This window comes from Coturnix japonica, chromosome 4, assembly GCF_054131305.1.
Source record: "Coturnix japonica strain WE chromosome 4, WE-NBRP24, whole genome shotgun sequence".
Classification (NCBI taxonomy): Eukaryota; Metazoa; Chordata; class Aves; order Galliformes; family Phasianidae; genus Coturnix; species Coturnix japonica.
Genome location: NC_140666.1, coordinates 12,624,244 through 12,641,731, shown reverse-complemented (window position 1 = coordinate 12,641,731; position 17,488 = coordinate 12,624,244). Strand labels below are relative to the sequence as shown.

The 17,488-nt window shown below is 41.1% G+C and overlaps 2 protein-coding genes across 17 annotated transcripts in view; one reads left to right on the top strand and one right to left on the bottom strand.

Annotated features, from left to right (window-relative positions):
* Positions 1 to 17,488, top strand: part of MAP7D3 (MAP7 domain containing 3) — an 89,735-nt gene that overhangs the window by 419 nt on the left and 71,828 nt on the right. For 11 of the 12 annotated variants that reach the window (XM_085546078.1, XM_085546076.1, XM_085546077.1 and 8 more), the window contains exon 2: positions 1,098 to 1,238. The gene's annotated coding sequence lies outside the window, so the exon portion shown is untranslated. Of the gene's footprint in view, positions 1 to 1,097; positions 1,239 to 16,880; positions 16,929 to 17,488 lie in introns of those variants that run through there. The other variant, XM_085546080.1, reaches the window with a different exon arrangement.
* BRS3 (bombesin receptor subtype 3) lies at positions 1,540 to 10,518 on the bottom strand. 5 transcript variants are annotated; one of them, XM_015860292.3, is made up of 3 exons: positions 8,851 to 10,518; positions 5,981 to 6,332; positions 1,540 to 5,383 (listed from the first exon to the last, which is right to left on the bottom strand). In XM_015860292.3, exons 1-3 carry the CDS (start codon positions 9,279 to 9,281, stop codon positions 4,976 to 4,978), a joined length of 1,191 nt encoding a protein of 396 aa, XP_015715778.1. In that variant the 5' UTR covers positions 9,282 to 10,518; the 3' UTR covers positions 1,540 to 4,975. The 5 variants fall into 5 exon arrangements, with proteins under 5 accessions (XP_015715778.1, XP_085402247.1, XP_085402246.1 ...); XM_085546121.1 differs by having other exon boundaries at positions 2,595 to 5,207; XM_085546120.1 differs by having other exon boundaries at positions 2,595 to 5,383; positions 5,981 to 6,041.

The following is a 17,488-nucleotide window of genomic DNA, read 5'->3' as shown; positions in this document are numbered from 1 at the left end:
CCGTGCTGTCTGATAGACTGCAATGATAATCAAATCAAAGATACGGTTCTGAGCATCTGAAGCTCAGTAGGGAATGACTGGCATAGCTAACTGGATGGTCAGCAGGCAGCCAGATAACATTGCTATGGATATAAATAGAGACTTTCAGTTCTTTGGCTGTTACACAAAGAACACCCAGCCTAGTTAATGTCTTCTTTCATGCTTCAGGAATTTTCTCTTGGCGGGGCTATTCCAATAGTCATCCACAAATTGTTGTGTGACTGCTTATGATCTCTCGTGTAATCAGCGATAGAACTAGAGGGAATGGTTTTAAGCTGTGTCAGGGAGATTCAGGCTGGACATTAGGAAGTATTACTTTTCGGAAAGGGTGGTGAGGCACTGGAATGCACTGCCCAGGGAGGTGGTGGAGTCACCAACCATGGGAGTGTTCAAGAAACGCTTGGATGTGGTGCTGAGGAATATGATTTAGCCTGGAAGTACTGGTAATGGTTGGACTAGATGATCTTCTAGGTCTTTTCCAACCTTGATAATTCTGTGATTCTGTGATCTGACGGCTTAAGAGCAGTTTGTATTAGCTCTGACATAGTTCATTTTAGTGGGGTGCATGGGAGGCTCGTTGTAAGCTGTGCTTACTTGAAAAAGAAAATGCATCTAAATGTAGGTCAGGTTACTGTCCTTTGTATGTTGCTGACACCAGTAAGATCAGAGCAGCCTGTATTGATGTTTGGGAGGAAAAAAATAATCGGTGAGTCAGCTGCTGAGGTTTGATGCCCACTCATTCTGTTTCCACTCTTAGGTGGTAACATGAAGAGAAAGCCGGTTCAATAGGCCTAAGTATTTATTTGCAAGGTTTGAATTGGATATATGTTTGGGAGTATGATAATCACAGCTTTAAATGCTAAAGTCATCCAAGCACTATTCTGGGGAGTAGGACATCCAAATTTAATCCCCACAGACTGCTAAAAGAAAGAGCATGGCTGTGTGCAGCCAGGTTATCCAGCTACCAAACAGCAGTTCATGCATGGTGAGTCTGGTCTGTATAATTCTGCTGCAGAGATGAGGACAAACTACATCGGATTCCTTTTCACTTCCCACAGGGAACGCCATGCGTGAAGGCAGCTACTGCAGAACAGCTGACATCCAGTAGCTTCTTACCTTGTCACTGCCATCTGTTCTTGTCATCTCAAGTAACAACTGCACAGTGAGCCAGCTCAGGGAGCTAATTCAGCTGAAAACTGGTAATTTTTCTTTCATTTGCCTCAATCGCACTCTTGGAATAATTGAATTCATGGCTGCACAAGCACAGCTGCTGCACCAGGGGAAGGATGAGCTGCAGGTTTTGGGGATGGAATGTCAGGAAATGACATTGTAAATGACAAAATACCTCAAAGCAAACAGTAAAAGAAGGCATTAGCTTGTATTCTAATTATGATCTTGTATCTGTGTTTGACTTTTCTAAGTGATAAAAGGAAATCTTGATTCATCAGTACTGAATGTTGTTCCAGAGATGCCACCTACTAAAAGTACCAAGATCTTGGCTTAATAAAGCATTCTGATATTTATTAAAGTAGAACCAGCAATTCACTTGATGATAGGTAAACATGTAACACTTCATTTCTTAAGAAGATGCTTTGCTATGTCGTATCTGGGAGGCATTAAATACTGATTACAGAGAGGTTACTCCTGTGTACTTTCCCTGGGCTTGGGGCCTGCAGCTCTTACACGCAGGCTAATGAGAGCGTGAAAACACTGCTGGATGTAGATGTGCTAGAAATTAAATACTCCTTCCTAAGATGACAGGGGAAATCCCTCTGAATAGTTCACCTTTCACTGAGTGGATCAGCTGTGGCAGAAGCCATAACTAAATGAGAGCCTGTACCTTATTATTTTTTCTTTTTTTTTTTCTTTTTTTAATTCTAAGTACCCTTGACTGAAATGTACATGTCCTGTAATTGTGAGTAAATTTAGCTGCTTCTTTAAGTACATTATTCTTAGCAGAAACGCATGACCATCAGTAGGCAGCCCATATTTAACTGTGTAAAACAAAATGATGCTTTCTTTGGAAACAAGAGGGCGAGCCATAAAGTGGTTGTAGTTTCATAAAGTGACTTTAACAGTCATTGCCATTTGCTGGAGATACACTTTGTTTTACAGTACCCGTGCTTTGACATTCTCCTGTTCTTTGTGTGTGTGTGTGTAAAGCACAAATTAGAGCACTCATACTTAACCTGTTGCTAACAAAAACATTGTTTGTTACATCTGAATCTGAAATCTGGCAATGTGTACGTATAAAACAAACTGTAAAAAGCCAAACCCTAAAAATAGTATTTACTTACCAAGTAAAACTCCATATGAACAAGTCCTTTTACAGTCTTGCCTTTCTGTATTTAGTACCTCTCTTCTGCATATTATTTCATTGTGGGTATAAGTAGTAAAATTCAGACTCTTCACACCAGTTCTTTGCTAAGTGACACTGAATAGTTCTGTAAATAGACATCCTTCCTATATTCTTTTGTAGAATTACATTTGTACTACTTAGGGCTGAGAGAGCTGTTTTTCAGTGCTGAGAAAATGAAGCAACCCTTATCCCTGAATGGTAACACAGAGATGTTTTATGGATGGTTATATTGGATAAATAGATGCAATGGGTAACATCGGATTGTTCAGATAAAAATAAATATTGTCCAATATATCACTGTAATTCAACATCTCATGAAGGTTTGAAAGTATAGAATTATTGAAGCATAAGGTACATGGAGTATTTAAATTATGGCTTGAAATATGTGCAGCATGTAGTAAAAACATCAATTTTCGGGTACAGTGTATGAGCAATAGATAGACCATCCAGCTGGAGGAGTCGTTACACAAGCTAAAAGTATCTGCATGCAAAGCAAAGAAAGTGGTGAATTAGGAAGCAGGGGTTTCTAAGGCCTACTGTATAGCATGGATTCTGCAGTGGGAAATATGCCCTTGGACAAACTGTAAAGTCCAGAAACATGTGGCAGATTATTTGCTAAAGGCTTTAATAAGCAAGAATCAAGAGTGGTGTAAGGAAGTGCGATGTTTGTTGATCTTTCTTTTATTTAGAATTCTCTGTAGAAAGATCTAGGAAGAGAAAAGGGGGCTGTTAAAGGCGTAGGCTTATTTACTCATCTTTATCTCACTGTGCAGTTCCACTAAACAGAACGAGAATGGGAAAATATCAATGCAATATGTACATACTTGTATGTAGCATAGTACCAAGGAATGTGTTCTGTTCAGACAAAATGCAAAAATAAGGTCTCTGGAGTCCACTTTGCCACAAATTGCATTTCTGTGCTGTTAGGTTTCCATTTACTGCTGTGATCCTATCGTGGTGTACAACTGATGCAATAAAATGGAGGCACCATTTGAATAATTAGTGCTTATCTCCTTGCAGCAAGTAATGTGAAGAGATTAGTAATACGAGGCCAGGCTTGATGGGCTATCATTAAACTGGTTTAAGAGGGCTACAGAGGTTGAATTCCAACACCTTGGGGATTTCTAGTTTGGTTTTATTATTCTGACAAGGGCAGTCAGAAGAGAGGGACTGCAAAGAGATTTTCTGCATCTCATAACGAACGCATTCTTTTTTTGAGATAGAAGTCCCTTACTTTATGGAAAATCCACTGTGGTTTTTTTAACCACCAGCCCCCACAGAACAAAATTTCTGTTCAGGGTACACAGCTTAATAAAAACAAGTGTCATGCAACACTTTTGTAAGGTGGGGTTGGAAGATTTGCTTCCTGTTATTTCCTGACAAGCTGCTGTGCTTTCTAGGGATATAGAGGCTGCCTGTGATAGGCCATCACTGACTTGTGTTATCAGAACGAGTGGATGTGAGATGAGAAGGCTATTCTCATAACAGCTAGTACAATGGAAAAACCCAGCCCTCTCAGCATGCTTAGAAATGTGCAGGTGATTTAGAAATGGCCACATGGCCAACCAGGGCGCTGCAGCAGGGGAGAGTCTGTGGAGGGAAGTGATCATCTTGGCACTCATGCACTACACTTCTGAGGGCTGTCAGCTCCCGTCTGCTCCCATGGGCTGAATAGTTTCCTCTGAAAGAAATCAAAGTTGTGCACCCAAGGCTGCTCTGGGAGACAGAACAAAGTAAGGCAGGCAGGGATGTCAGGGCAGTTTGCTTTGAAAGTGCATTGCAAATCCAAACTGCAACTCTTGATGTAAAATCACTATAGCGGTGAAGAACACTGTTCTTGTTGATATGTTTATCTGTGGATCAAAAGGAATTTTACAAATGTGGCTAAAGATGATTATCGCTGACCAGGACAGACAGTGACCTGCTGGTTCATTATGATGTAGAGAGAGCATCCCTTTCACTGCAGTCAGCTCCTGCCCAGAATTTCAGAGTCTCTGGTGGAGCAAAGGGTAATGTGGATCTGACAATAATGCTTTTTCCTTTTATTACACCGTGCTACAAGCTTTACCTTTCTCTCATTTTAGCTTATTTCCCAATGCATGTATCAATTTTCAGTATCTGGGACAAGAAAGGAAATAAACCAAACACCTGCCAAGCTGATGGTTTGATCAATATGCATGGTTTTGCTTTCATGCTTTAGGTGCAGGTACTTGATGGAAGGGAGCTTCCAGTCACAAGTGAAAGAACAAATCACCGAGAACAAAGCAATCCCCATGGCCAATCCTCACAGCAGTTTTGCTGTCTCCTGTTCTGCTTAGCACACAAACCTCAGCCAAGGGTGCATGTTCATGCTTGGGCACATGAGCAATTCCTTTGAGCTCACACTGAAAATGTCAGCCTCTTTAGCTTCTTCTCACATACACTTTGCTTTCTTTGTTGTGGATTCTGAAAAACTTAGGAATTCCTGATGAAAATCCTTCCAGAGGCAGATCAAGGCATGGCACCTCCTTCCATGATGCAGACAGTAGTGACTTGACTGCAAACACTCAGCTTCTGTCCTTCTTCCTCACCGACGAACTAAACACTTTCCTCTTCTTTTGTGATGCTGTAATCTGTCAGCAGGGTAACGCTGATTTCTGAGCCATATGTGCTGCCTGTGACCGACAGAGCTCTGGGGGGTGAATTGCTGTGGGGAGCACTGGGAGGCTTTGTGCGAAGCTTGGCCTTGCAGCACGAGACTTGCTTCTTAAAATGTTGGCGGAAACTTTTACTCAGCCAGTAAAGAGCAAAAGGATTGACGCAGGAATTGCTGAAGGCCAAGGCACGGGAAAAAATAGTAACTATCAGATGAAAGGTAGAAGCATCTACAGAAGCATGGTATGTAAAAGAACGGTATAGGTAGAGGATGTGGTTGGGCAACCAGCAAAAGGCAAACAAAGCAACAAGCACCAGCACTGTTTTTGCAACTCTCTTGCGGGATTCAATCTACAAGAAAATAATGCATATCTGATATTAATGGCAATTAATAACAGTTATGTAGTTGGTGCTGATTTTCAGAGGAGTTTAAATGCATTAGTGACCAAAAAAAAGCAAAACAGCAGAGGAAAAAAAAAGGGGGAGGGGTGGGGGAAGAAGAAGGAAAAAAGAAAATAAAGATACTTTATAATTCTTAAGGAAGTCTTTCGATTGCGGAGCACATTCCCTTTCCATTATAAACCACATGGGAATCTCATCTAGTGCAGGGTTTGAAAGCACAATGCTTGACGTGTCAGGTAACAAGGATGAGGTCTTACACTTTAGAATTCAACTCAGTTGATTCCTGAGTTTAATAGGATCATAATAAAGCAAAGCAAACGCTATCTCTCTTTAGGAAACCGTGTACACTCACAATTGAGTTTATGAGTCATAAGCATGTGCGTAAGCACACAGCTGAATTTGAATTGCTAATATGGTTTTATGGAGAATTTTACTCATCTGTTTGTGCATACTGTCAGGAAAAGGCTTTGCACTCAGGAATGAAGACATCAATCAGCATGTTAGATTCTGGAAAAACTGACACTTTGCTGCTTGATCATAACTTACCTGCTTACGGGCATGACCGTGTTCTTCTGCTGGCATGTTGAATGTACTTCTGTATAAAGTTCTGGCAATAAGAAAATAATAGACAGAAATAACAGCCAGTGGCACAATGTAGAACACAAGGAAGCAAACCAGGGAGTGCACTTCCTGCAGTATCTTCTCAGATACAGGATAAGGAGCACATGCCTCAAACGTTACATTTTTCTCAGGGTTGCTGAAAGAATACAAATCTGAAAAAACAGCCTCGGGGATGGCAAGTACCATGGAGACAATCCAGACACAGCCAGCTTTACAGCAGGTCTTCAGGAGTGCGTCCGAGGTCTGCAGCTCCAGGGGCTTAACAATGGCTCTGTACCTAGAAGCAACCAACGCCACTGTCAAAGTACAGTAGTAGTGCAAGCTCTGATCATGCACACTCACTGCAGATAACAGCATCTCTCTTTTTGGCTAAGGTTGTAACAATCATCTTGGAAATGGAACAGATAGTAGCTCTTTGTGATTCAGATGGAAATGCAAAGGTTGATTTTGAATGTATTATTTTAATGAGCTGGCTTGCAGAACTCATCATCAAGGCCTTCCTAAGTAAAGGTGCCTTCTACTGTTTGGATTAGAATCAGTAAAAGGAATAATCTCTCCTGTTTTTGTGATCATCTCTCCTATTTTCATGGCACTGCACCAAAAGTTAAATAAGGGAATTAGTATGAGAACTGGCTTATGAATACTTGAAACCAAGCATGTATGTTCTCCTCAGTGTTCATAGTAATCTTACTCAAAGCAATGCTCAGGAGTTCATTCACATTTATAAAATATGAGCTAATACTGCTGTTGATTCATGGCTTGTGATTCAGCCACATGTGGACTGAGTCACAAATATGAGAAACTTTGGGTGAATATATGGATGTGTGAAAATCAGTGTGGAAAAGGGACACGGAAAGAGAAGACAAAAGACAGAAGAGGACCTTCCAGGGGGGCACCAGACTGGCATGAAAGGAGATGTTGTGAAAAAAAGATCCAGAGAACAAGGCAGCATAGTTGTACCATTTTGCACAATCTAGAGCTGGTTTTCTCATTCTCCTCTAGGCAAGTTTAAATAGAAAACTGCCTGCTGGACTGTCATTTATCATTGTGTTATCATTTAACCCAATTTTTATCAACCTTAAGTTCTTCTAGAGTACTGGAACTAATCATGTACATGATTTATGTTCTGAACTAAGTTTACCATATAGTTATCCTGTGAAAACATAGTGTGGAGTACTTTCACAACAGCTACTATGAAGAATCAAATATGGAAGCGAGTGCTCCAGTGATGGATGCCAAGCTGACTTTGTGCGGGACTAAGACCTTGGAACTGTGATAGATAGTTCAATGAAAACATCAGCTTGATATTCATCTAAATGTTAGGAACTGTTAGGAAAACAATGGTGAGAAAAAAAGAGATATTGTGCAATTCCCTATATCTCTGGTTCAGGCAAGTCACGGATACCATGTGCGGTTCTGCACACCTTATCTCAGAAAAACATACTAAGGATGGAACATAAAATGGGTGGCCTGGAGAGGACTGATATGAGTTGTTGATTCTTTCAGCACAAGAGTTGGGGCTATCAAATGAAGTGACATTGAAAACAAAACAAAACCAAACCAAAACAAGCAGAGAGAAAGAAAGGGTCAGTGCAAGTCGTTGCTAAACAAGTTCAAGAAGACGCTGAACAAGGGTGAAGAAGAGACATCCATTGAGGTTACAAAGCAGACAGAAACTACATATGCTCTGGAGGTCGTCTGGTGGATTAGAGAATAGATATAATGCTGTATCATCACCATGTTCGTATTCTCCCTATCTGCCTTTTCTTGTCCTTGTATTACCACCTCTGGACTCTGTGTACAGTCCCACATGACGCTTAGTCTGACCCAATACAGCCAGTGTTATGTTGGCTGATATTGTTGTCAGAGCACAGTAGCAGTAGCATGGCTTGGGATTTAATGTCTGCACACATGAACTACTTGCTGTTACATGCAGTCTTCTATTGCTGGCATGTAAAATGAGAATCTTTTCTTTGCTAATACTAAAATACTAAATACTAACTGATAAAATAATCAGCTTGTGCTGATTGGACTGAAATCTCATCATAATATCATTCATTCAGAAAGGAGGTACACTGAAAACAGATTATTCAGCAACTCCTGACACAAGTCAGATGGGAGCATCGATCCCTACCAACTGTGCTTCATTTGTAACCTGAATTTAATTTCAGGACATCTGTTTTAAAGTGTCCCTGGAAGAAGTATAAAAGCTGTGAGCACAAAGCAGAGAAAACATTTGAGTTGTGGTGTTTTACCTCACACTAAGCACTCACCAAGCTGAAAATTACTATAGCATTGCAGTAGCCATCAATCAGAAGCATCAGGAAAGTAGTTTGTCTCACAGTCTATGCTGAGTTTCCTTTTGGCTTTCCATCCCACATGTCAAACCTTTCAGCTGTAAGGTTTTAGAGCCTCACTGAGTTCAGACAGTAAGACAAAGGATTTCCGCTCCATTATTTTCAGTTCTATTTTTCATCTCCATCGACTACTTTAGAGCACCACTAGATAGCACCAATATACTGTCTTTTCCCTGCCTTAAACAGTTTACTTTTTCTGTGCAACAGAGAAAAAAAAATAAATCATGCTGTACTTCAAGCTAATAAAAGGTCAGAAGTTTTAAAGACTTTTTCTCACTTCACTTCATTAAAAAGAACTGCTCCAAGTTTTCTAACACATTTTTTAAGTTAAATGGGAGAGTCACAGTATGCCATTTAATACTGTACAAAACAATCATCTCTGCTCTTTTATTCATTCCTAACTTCACACCTGAGGCAAATCAGATGCATCAGACCCACCTGTCAGCACTGAGAACAGTCAGCGTGAACACTGATACTCCAACTGACGTTAGCTGGATGAAAGACAGCAGCTTGCACCCAATTCTTCCGAAGATCCAGGTATCCACAATGTACCGTGTTGCATCTACGGGCACGCAAGTTAATAAAAGCAGCAGGTCTCCAAATGCCAAGCTGGTGATGAAGATGTTTGGAACCGTTTGCATTGATTTAATCTTGAAAAAGACTTTGATGAGTATAGCATTTCCAAGGAGACCCACTGAAATGATCACAGCATATGTAACATAAATTGTGCACAGTATTTCTAATCCTGGAAAGGAGTCTTCGGTCCATTTTTCATTTGTTGTTTCATTATCAGTGATTGATTTCAGTTCTGTACCATTTGTAGCTGCACACAATGTCTGATTAGATGGATGCAAGTATACTTGAGACATTTCTTTAACTGTTTCTTCTCCTCAGGCTGGACTTAATTCGATCAAAAAATTGTCTAATATTTAGCTTGCAGCATATCAGCAAGGTCAGTACAGAGGTGCAGGTTAGAGCCTGAAGTGAAGATTCCCGTTGCACGTTAACTACTTTCATCCCCTTCTGGGTCTCCAAACATGCCTAGGATAAATGCACACAGATCTTCTTCTGAACTGTGTAGGAGGTGGAGAATTTTTTTATTGGCTTTTCAGCTAGTGGAGCAGGGAGGGAGGAGGAAAAAAGGGAAAGAGGGTTTCTTTAAAGATCCTAGCAGAAATGGTATCTTTTTCTTGGAGGTACCTGGCAAGTACGTATTGCGTTATACTTACTGTATTAGCAGGATTCACAAAGAGCCCACCAAATGTTTACATATATTTTCTAAAATATTCTGGAAAGGAAATAAAATGCAAACCTGACATCGTTTTCTGAATAGTACAGGTAAGCACAGAATTTACTGATTTAACATAAAACTATACAGTGTACCTTAATGGCAGATTAAATATATATATATGTCAAATTATAGATAGCATTTGTTAAAAAAGCCTTAGAGACAGCCTGTTCCTGCCTGTGTTCTGATTGGTGTTCTCATCACTGAAATGCAATGCCTTTCCAAAAGGCAATATCCGTAATCCTGCTGGCACTTACATGAAAGTTTATGTTTGTCCCTTGAAGCAGCCTAGTTGACAACAAAAGCCACCATTTACACTGCTGTTTGAGCAGGCTTACAGATAGCTGCAGCGTGGAAGCCTACTACTATGCTGCAATAGTTGTCGTATTTAGAGGCTTTGAATGGTACAACTGATGATTCAAGTCTGTTAAGAGAAAAATCACTTTTCATGGTGCTGTCTCAATCACACGTGTTAGTGCGATGGGTTTTCTTGTCTTTAGATGAGTCAACAGTCAAATCTGAAATTCTGCTCTGTGAGAAACCTCTGATTAACTTTACCATAAATTAAGGGACAAGGAATGGGACCTGTTGGATTAAATCTCCAGAAATTAAGAAAGCTTATTTCTGAATAACGAAAGAGGAAAGGATGTCAAAGGGCTGAGTTATAAAACATCTTGAAGATGAAGAGTGATAGCAGGAGTTTTTCCTCCAGACTGCTCTTCAGCTGCGACGCTGGAGTGGAGAACATTGTCTGCTCAAAACAGTAAAGCAGTCTTATGGCCCTTTAGCTGTGCACACACAAATTAAGCTTGTTTCATTTAGAGAAAAAAAGAAATCCTCTAAATTCCATTCTTCCAATCCCAAGCAGAGCTCTGCTGTGGTTATCAGATGCTGTGGAAAGCAGACCCATGCTATGGCCAGGTGGAAGAAGGAGTCACTGATATAGAGGGAATTTGGGGGTTAAAGATTCTAATTATGTTTTTGCCAGTGCATTTAGAAGAGGAGTTCTTGTCACGATCAACCATAATATGTCCCTTTATACAGGCACAGTACGTAGGTTGCTCACAGATTTAGGTGCCTTTGAAGATGTCTGATTATGTTGTCCACCTACACCAGCATAGTACTGTGCATTATATTTAATATAGAGTTCAGCAACTAAAGCAGATTGTGACAGCTTATTGTCAGATACTTACATAAAATGTTTAGGTTTCCTGTGTAGGTGAAGCAGAGTATCAGCAAACATTAGGAACTAATTGCTATCCACCAAGTGTTGAGCTCTCAAGGGCAGCATCTGAGTGAAACATCAGGTGTTTAACTAAAGCTGGGGTTGAGCTAAAAGAAGCTCCTTACTTGTCTTGATTTGCACAAGGGGTTGGTTTGTGCAAGAAAGCTCAGCTGGCAGCATAGATCCCAACCTCAAGCAGTCCCAGAGCTCTCAGATCCAACAGATATGGGCTGATAACATGGGATCTGAGGTTCAGTTGAATCTGCCCTTTCATTTTGTACAGGAAAGCAACCCCAGAACAGAGCAACGGCTTAAAATCCTGCTTACTGCTGGTACTTTGTGCACTGTTTATCCAGAACTGGACCTGAATTAAATACATGAACCTATATTAAGTGTATATACTATATGAACTATATGCTCAGGCTGGTGCTTCACGCTGTATGAGCCTGCACTGATGGGAGCACGTTTTCCTGCCCTCTCTCTGTCAGGGCACAGTACCTATTTCTCATCAACTTCACAGCAGTGAGAAATTCTGCTTGACTTTCCTTCCCATTGAAAGACTGTATTTCCCCCAACTTATCGCCTTCCTGATAGAATATGGCAGACAGAAGCTCTTTAATTTCTCACAGTTCTTCCTACAGAGCTGATAGGATTTCACTGGGGCCAGGTTCTTTTTATAGAGTGTGAGATGTTTCTTAGTTGATTGTTAGGAGGTGCAAGATATTATTTTGAAACACACACAAAATAACATCCTTTGGACTGAAGGAAATGCAGGAAAATGGAAGGGCGGGTAGAAAGCATCAGATACACAATCTGTAATGGGAGAATTCCAACGTTTCTTTCATGAATTTCTGTGTGCTCTCATTGGTTTCATGGGTGCAAACCCGGCAGGGGGAAACACACTGCAATCTTAGCTCAAATTCCAATGGCTTTCAGATTTGAATATCCATCTAGAAAGGAAAAGAATGGCATAATTATTGCAAAGAGTAAACAACTCCAAGGTGGTACTTTAGAACTCCGTCTTATGGAGTAAAGGGAAAAGCAATTGGGGTAATTCAGAGCAGTGTTTGGAGTACCATGCTTCACGGAAGAGGATTGCTCCTTCTGAACTCCCTGCTGCAAAATTGTGCTAGTACAGCACTCGAAAGTGTATCATTCAGCTGTACTTTTTAATGCAAATTTTCTGTTTTAATGCAGTGTGACTGCTGACTTAAGTCGTTACCATGTGCTGTGCAGTGTCACCCACTCAGAAAAATCTCTTTCAGAACCATTTGCTCTGCACCATCCCAAAATATGGAGAACACAGCCAAAATCTTAACTCCTATTAAATAAATTGATTTGCTAACATTGTAATTATCCCGTGCAGCCCATTTTCATTATTTCAGTATGCACTGGTCGTGCAGAGTTGATTGTTATTTACTCAAATATGTCAAACTGCTTTGTAGCTGGAGCAGTAGGAGCTCGGGATTGATACAGAGGAGGCTATGGCTCCATCAGCCAACCTCTTCTGTTTTATTTGTATTGCTGCTGCACAGAATTATTTAATTGTCTTAATTTTTTATTTCTGTCTCAAATGCAGTTTCGACCCTTGCTTTAATGGTCTCTCCCAGCAGCATTGCCATCTGTTTATTGCTGGCTGATGTATCTTGCTGCCTATCCACGGGGCAAACTGGCATTTATGTTCTTGGGTTGTTAACAATAGAGAGATACAGAACAGCTTGTCTGTCCTGGTAGGTGGAGCCAGTCTTCAGTTTTGGTAGACTCTGCAGTGGCATCCTGTCTTAAAAAGGTGAATCTCAGATTAAGAGCTCCACTCCAGACGAGTCTCATTGGCAGCCACTTGTCCATCCTTAGCAGTCTGCCCAGCTCCATCTAAGTCTATTCCTTCCAGGCCAGTGACTCTCAATAGCCTTTCTTGTAGTCTGCCTGCTGTTGACATAAAGGTGAAGGAGGATTTTTTCTCCTCCAGCAACGAAGCCAGAATCTGCAGCTATAACCAGAGTTATCTAAAATACAGTTTTCTTCCATCGTGTCTTGCTGTTGCTTTCACAGAAAACCTTGTCCATTTGACTGAAGAGCACTGCAATACTTTCATGACCTTAACTCCTCATCCTCTCATTTTGAGCATCACCTTTGTGTTGGGAAACAAGCACCTGCTATAGGAACAGCAGTCTGGCAGGGATGGGAGCATGCAGTTGCTTTGTTTCTGCACTGAACCTTTGGTATCTTCTAATTGAAATTGCCAATATCATGCCACATAATGGCAAGATGAGGGGACAAAGAGTCTTGCAGCTGATGTCAATGGTAAGAATGATGTTTTTATCCAATATTTATCTCACAGGCTGTGTGACTTGTGTGACTGCTCCAATCCATTTTCAGGCAGACAAGTATTAAATGGGAAAGAGTGAATGCACACCCAGAAGAGCTCTGCTGTCAGAGACAGTCGTCCACATTTAGACCAAATTACCAGCAAATCCAGGGCCATTTCCAGTTCTGCTCTGTCTGGAATGAATCATTTCCATGTGCTACATCTGAATCTCTCCTTAAACAGAGAGAACATTTTCTCCCCATTTCTTCAGACATTGATTTCTGAGCTACCAAGCATCAAGAAATGAGGAGGAAGGATGCAGAAGGCACTGCTTGTGCTGTATTTCTTTAGTCATGAGCACAGGAGCTTGGTTTCAGTATCTGTCAATCTGATATTACTCAACAATATGTGGGTCATTGAATCTTGCAGATTTTACATGAATGATGGGTGAAGCTGTGCAGCACCCAACTGAGTCCTGTTCTTTTGGAACTGAAGGTGAGTTATCCAATTATAATTCCAAAACCCACAAGACTTACCAACATGTCTGGGAGCAAAAAAATGCCATCCCATCCTGCAGTGCTTTGAAGATGAGGTGGAAGGCCGGTTCTGATGAGCTGTCAGAAGCAGCCTTCAGCGATATCTTGTTGGTGAAAACCTAGGAAACTAGCTTCCCATTTTGTTACAAAGTCTGAATGCAGAGTGTTCAGCACAGTTAGTGGGACTCAGCCTGACTGTGATGCAATCTCACTCATCACTGGTTCCAAACACCTTTCATCCCATTCTCCCCACTTTTGCATCCTGTTCCAAGAGTTTCCTTGGCCAGCTTCAGTGTGAGGATGGTGATTGAAATACTGCTGTTATTTCTCAGAAAAGAGAAACAAATAAACATTAAGGTTTATCCTTGAATTTCTTCTGTTACAGGAACAATACAGGAATGAAATCATATAACAGGCGTAATTCTGTTGGGCATCCTTGAAACACTCAGTGATACATTTGATTTAAAACCATCAGAGTGCCATTACATGTGGAATACTTTCTGATAGTTAAAAGCACAGAGTATTATGCAATGGCTAATTACCTTCCTGGTATTTTGACTTCTAATCTCAGTTCCTTTCACATAATGACATTTCTTTCAGTGTCCTCTTAATAATAACCACCTTCTAAATTTAGAAAGAGTTTTACATTTTGAGCATAAATGTACCTATGATGCCAGTTGTTACTGCATGTAGATTTATAAACTGCCAGAAGAAAACTTAAACAAGTCTACTGACCTTCAACTGTCACCCTGTGTAATATTTATCTCTCTGATGGTTATCAGCATGCTGTAAATGCATTGAGGTAGAGAGCAGCTTTGGGCAGCTGTCCTTGGCTGGGCTGTAGGGTGGGGGTTTGTGGTGGGCTAAGCAGCAGTAAGGCAGTGGGGAAGTTTTTCTGGGGTTTTATCATCATTTTTTGTTTGCTTTACCCACAACAGCATTGTCCAACCCACTGTTGGCAACCCACTGAGATCTGACATCAAATAATTGCTCATGTGGACAGATACACTTTTAGATATCTTTCTTTCATCAGCTTAAAATAGAGCAGGCGTTTTGCATTTTCTGGTGTTCGCCTGGCTCAAAATAAGCAGCTTAGGAATAACTGAGAGTGACTTAGAAATGAAAGGAGCTTTCAGATTGTTGCTTTCCTGGATAGTGAGCAGAGAGCACTGGCACCATCAGAATGGTAACACAGTGCACACCAGCAGCTCCACTCCCAGCCAGAGCTGTGGGAGCATTCCTGTCACCTGAAATCCTCAGGATGTGAGTCAGAAGTGCAGAGCGATTTCCTATCAGATTTGCCTTTGTACATGTCCTCTCCCTGCAAAAAACATCAGCACTCAATTCCATGACAGAATGTCAGCACTGATATGTCGGAGAAGAGCGAATGTAACAGCAACAGCGCAGAAGATATTATTTCAGCCCAGCGAAAATTATACATCTTCATTCTGGCTGACAACCTAAACAATGCCATGCTTGAAACATAAATGATATCCTGTTTAGCTGGAAAAGCTATTAGGCAGATGATGGAGAGTGGAAGTGAGCTAACCTCCCTCCTAGAACAAACAGCGCTTTGCATTTCCCATGGGCGAGTTGACAGGTTTTTAAATTTTACTTCCAGATTTCGCTTTTCAAATAATAGAAAAGAATCAACAGCTCCAGTTGAGAACTGAGCCAGCTCCGTACCACGCTGCTTGCTCCTCTTCCCACCAGCGCAGCTCTGCAGGAAGCCTCACCAATTCACCATCATTGCCAGCAACGTCCCAAGGACCCCAGCCCTTGTTTAGCAAAAGCTTTAGAAAATCAAGCTCCATTTTGTGTTTTATCAGGAATGGAAGAAGGCAAGGACAGTTGTGCAGATGAAGCCAGGCTCACATTGCTTTCACAAAGATTCACTTTGGCTGCCATTTTATTTTAAGTTAGAATGACTGAAGGCAGAGTTAGCAGAACCTTCTGCAGCTCTTCCAGCCCATTCTTTGCTCTAAGGCAAAATCAAGCTTGCTTTCACGAGCTCTGGCAGATACTTGTCTTAGGACTGTACTGTACCTGCTTTTAAGACCTGCAGTGATGGCAATTTCATGTGCTCTCTAAACCACTTATCCCAGAGTTACTGATCCCTAAAATTAGAAATCATTACCTTATGTCTCATACAAATTTAAGCCTATTCTGTTCTGTCCTATGAAGTATACATGAAAAGACTTAACTGCACAGAGGAGAACAGTGAGGGTGACAGAGAAAGGAACAGGGTCAGGCTGTCCATGCCCATCAGGCTTGGGGATACCACCACTGAGGCACATTAATATGTGGGGGCCTGGGAAAGGCTGAAGCTCCTGTTCCCCTGAGATCTTCCCACCTCACTGGCCACACCATGGTGGGACATGTATTGCAGTCAGCAGCAGGTTGTGGAGTTTGCAGAGGATTGTAGTTCAGTTGACCAGCACCCTCAAAGGTATTTCATTCTAATTTTCTTCTTATTTCTTTTTCCTCATTGAAAACAATTTCAAGTGACAAACAAGTGGGTGCTAGGTGGAACTGATCTGCCTGTTTTTAATGCCTACGTTTCTCTGGAAAGCCAAGGATCTGAAAGTGGTCGGTCTGATTTCAAGTGGGTTGGCTGTAGCTACTGTACATTGAAATATTCATCTTTTCCACTAATTGCTGTGTGGGAGCTGTTCACAGAATGAAAGAACCTTTTGTTTTTGCTGTCATACATACCATCTCTAAGATGTTGTTCCATTATGCTTTTTCTTCTCTGCCACTGGTACCTGTTAGTGTTTTACTATATTAACAATTATAAAAAAATGAAATAAAATCTTCACATGGATGATACAGAGAAGGGCATTCAAAACTGAAACTAGGATTTGGTTATGCAGGAAATTACTGCTTTAGGCACATTCTTCAGCAAGAGGGGAGAGCCAAGTCTCACAGTCCTCAGGATGGTGTATTTCTTCTTTCTACAGCTGTGATCAGACTCCATCTTTGTTGACCCCAGACCTGACCCAGCTCCCTCTATAGATTTACCTCTTGCTGGATTCACAGCAAGGCACACTACTGCACAGAGAGCACAGGATTGTATCTGTCATTGTCTGGAATTTTTTAATTTATTTTGCAGGAGTGGTAATTGGATACTTTTATCATGCACATGAATACCCATTACAGGTAGGAATTTCAGTTGTTCTCGATTCCAGATTGCATCTGAAGGTACAGGGCAATGCTGTCTAACCTGTAAGCAGGCATCTAATCATCTTTAAGAGTTCCAAATCCCAGGTGGCAGTGCCAGCACAGCTGATAACAAAGATATGCAGTTGACAGGAATGCCTTGGAAAACCAAGTCCTGTTTCTTAATGCAGAAGTTGATCAAAATCCATTTTGAATAACTGAAGAAAGATGCAGCTTGAGGAACCTAACCATCTGTTCCAGAGACAGCTAACGGGCTCAAAAATATGACTTGAAACTCAATATTCTGGATATTGGGTTCTGAGGATGAGTGCCAGATGAAGGGAGCAGAGGGATTATAGGATTGTGTACAACATAATGCAAGACCATGAGGAGTGATAATGGGTAAAATAAAGTAGTCTGTCTCTGTATCATGATGGCTAATCTCAGAAACACAAGGGAACCAAACTGTGCAGTCAGTTGTGCCATGCCAGTGAAGCCTACGCAGTTGGATCATGGGGAGGTTTAGCTCTATAACTGTGTTCAGAGTGATTAAAAGTACA

What these genes read in the sequence shown, in the direction of transcription:
- BRS3 (XM_015860292.3), bottom strand. Translation starts at nt 9,281, where the DNA reads ATGTCTCAAGTATACTTGCATCCATCTAATCAGACATTGTGTGCAGCT. An exon ending in ACTGTTCTCAGTGCTGACAG is followed by an intron (nt 6,333 to 8,850) that starts GTGGGTCTGATG and finishes GGTTGCTTCTAG; the next exon opens with GTACAGAGCCATTGTTAAGC. An exon ending in ACGGTCATGCCCGTAAGCAG is followed by an intron (nt 5,384 to 5,980) that starts GTAAGTTATGAT and finishes ATTTTCTTGTAG; the next exon opens with ATTGAATCCCGCAAGAGAGT.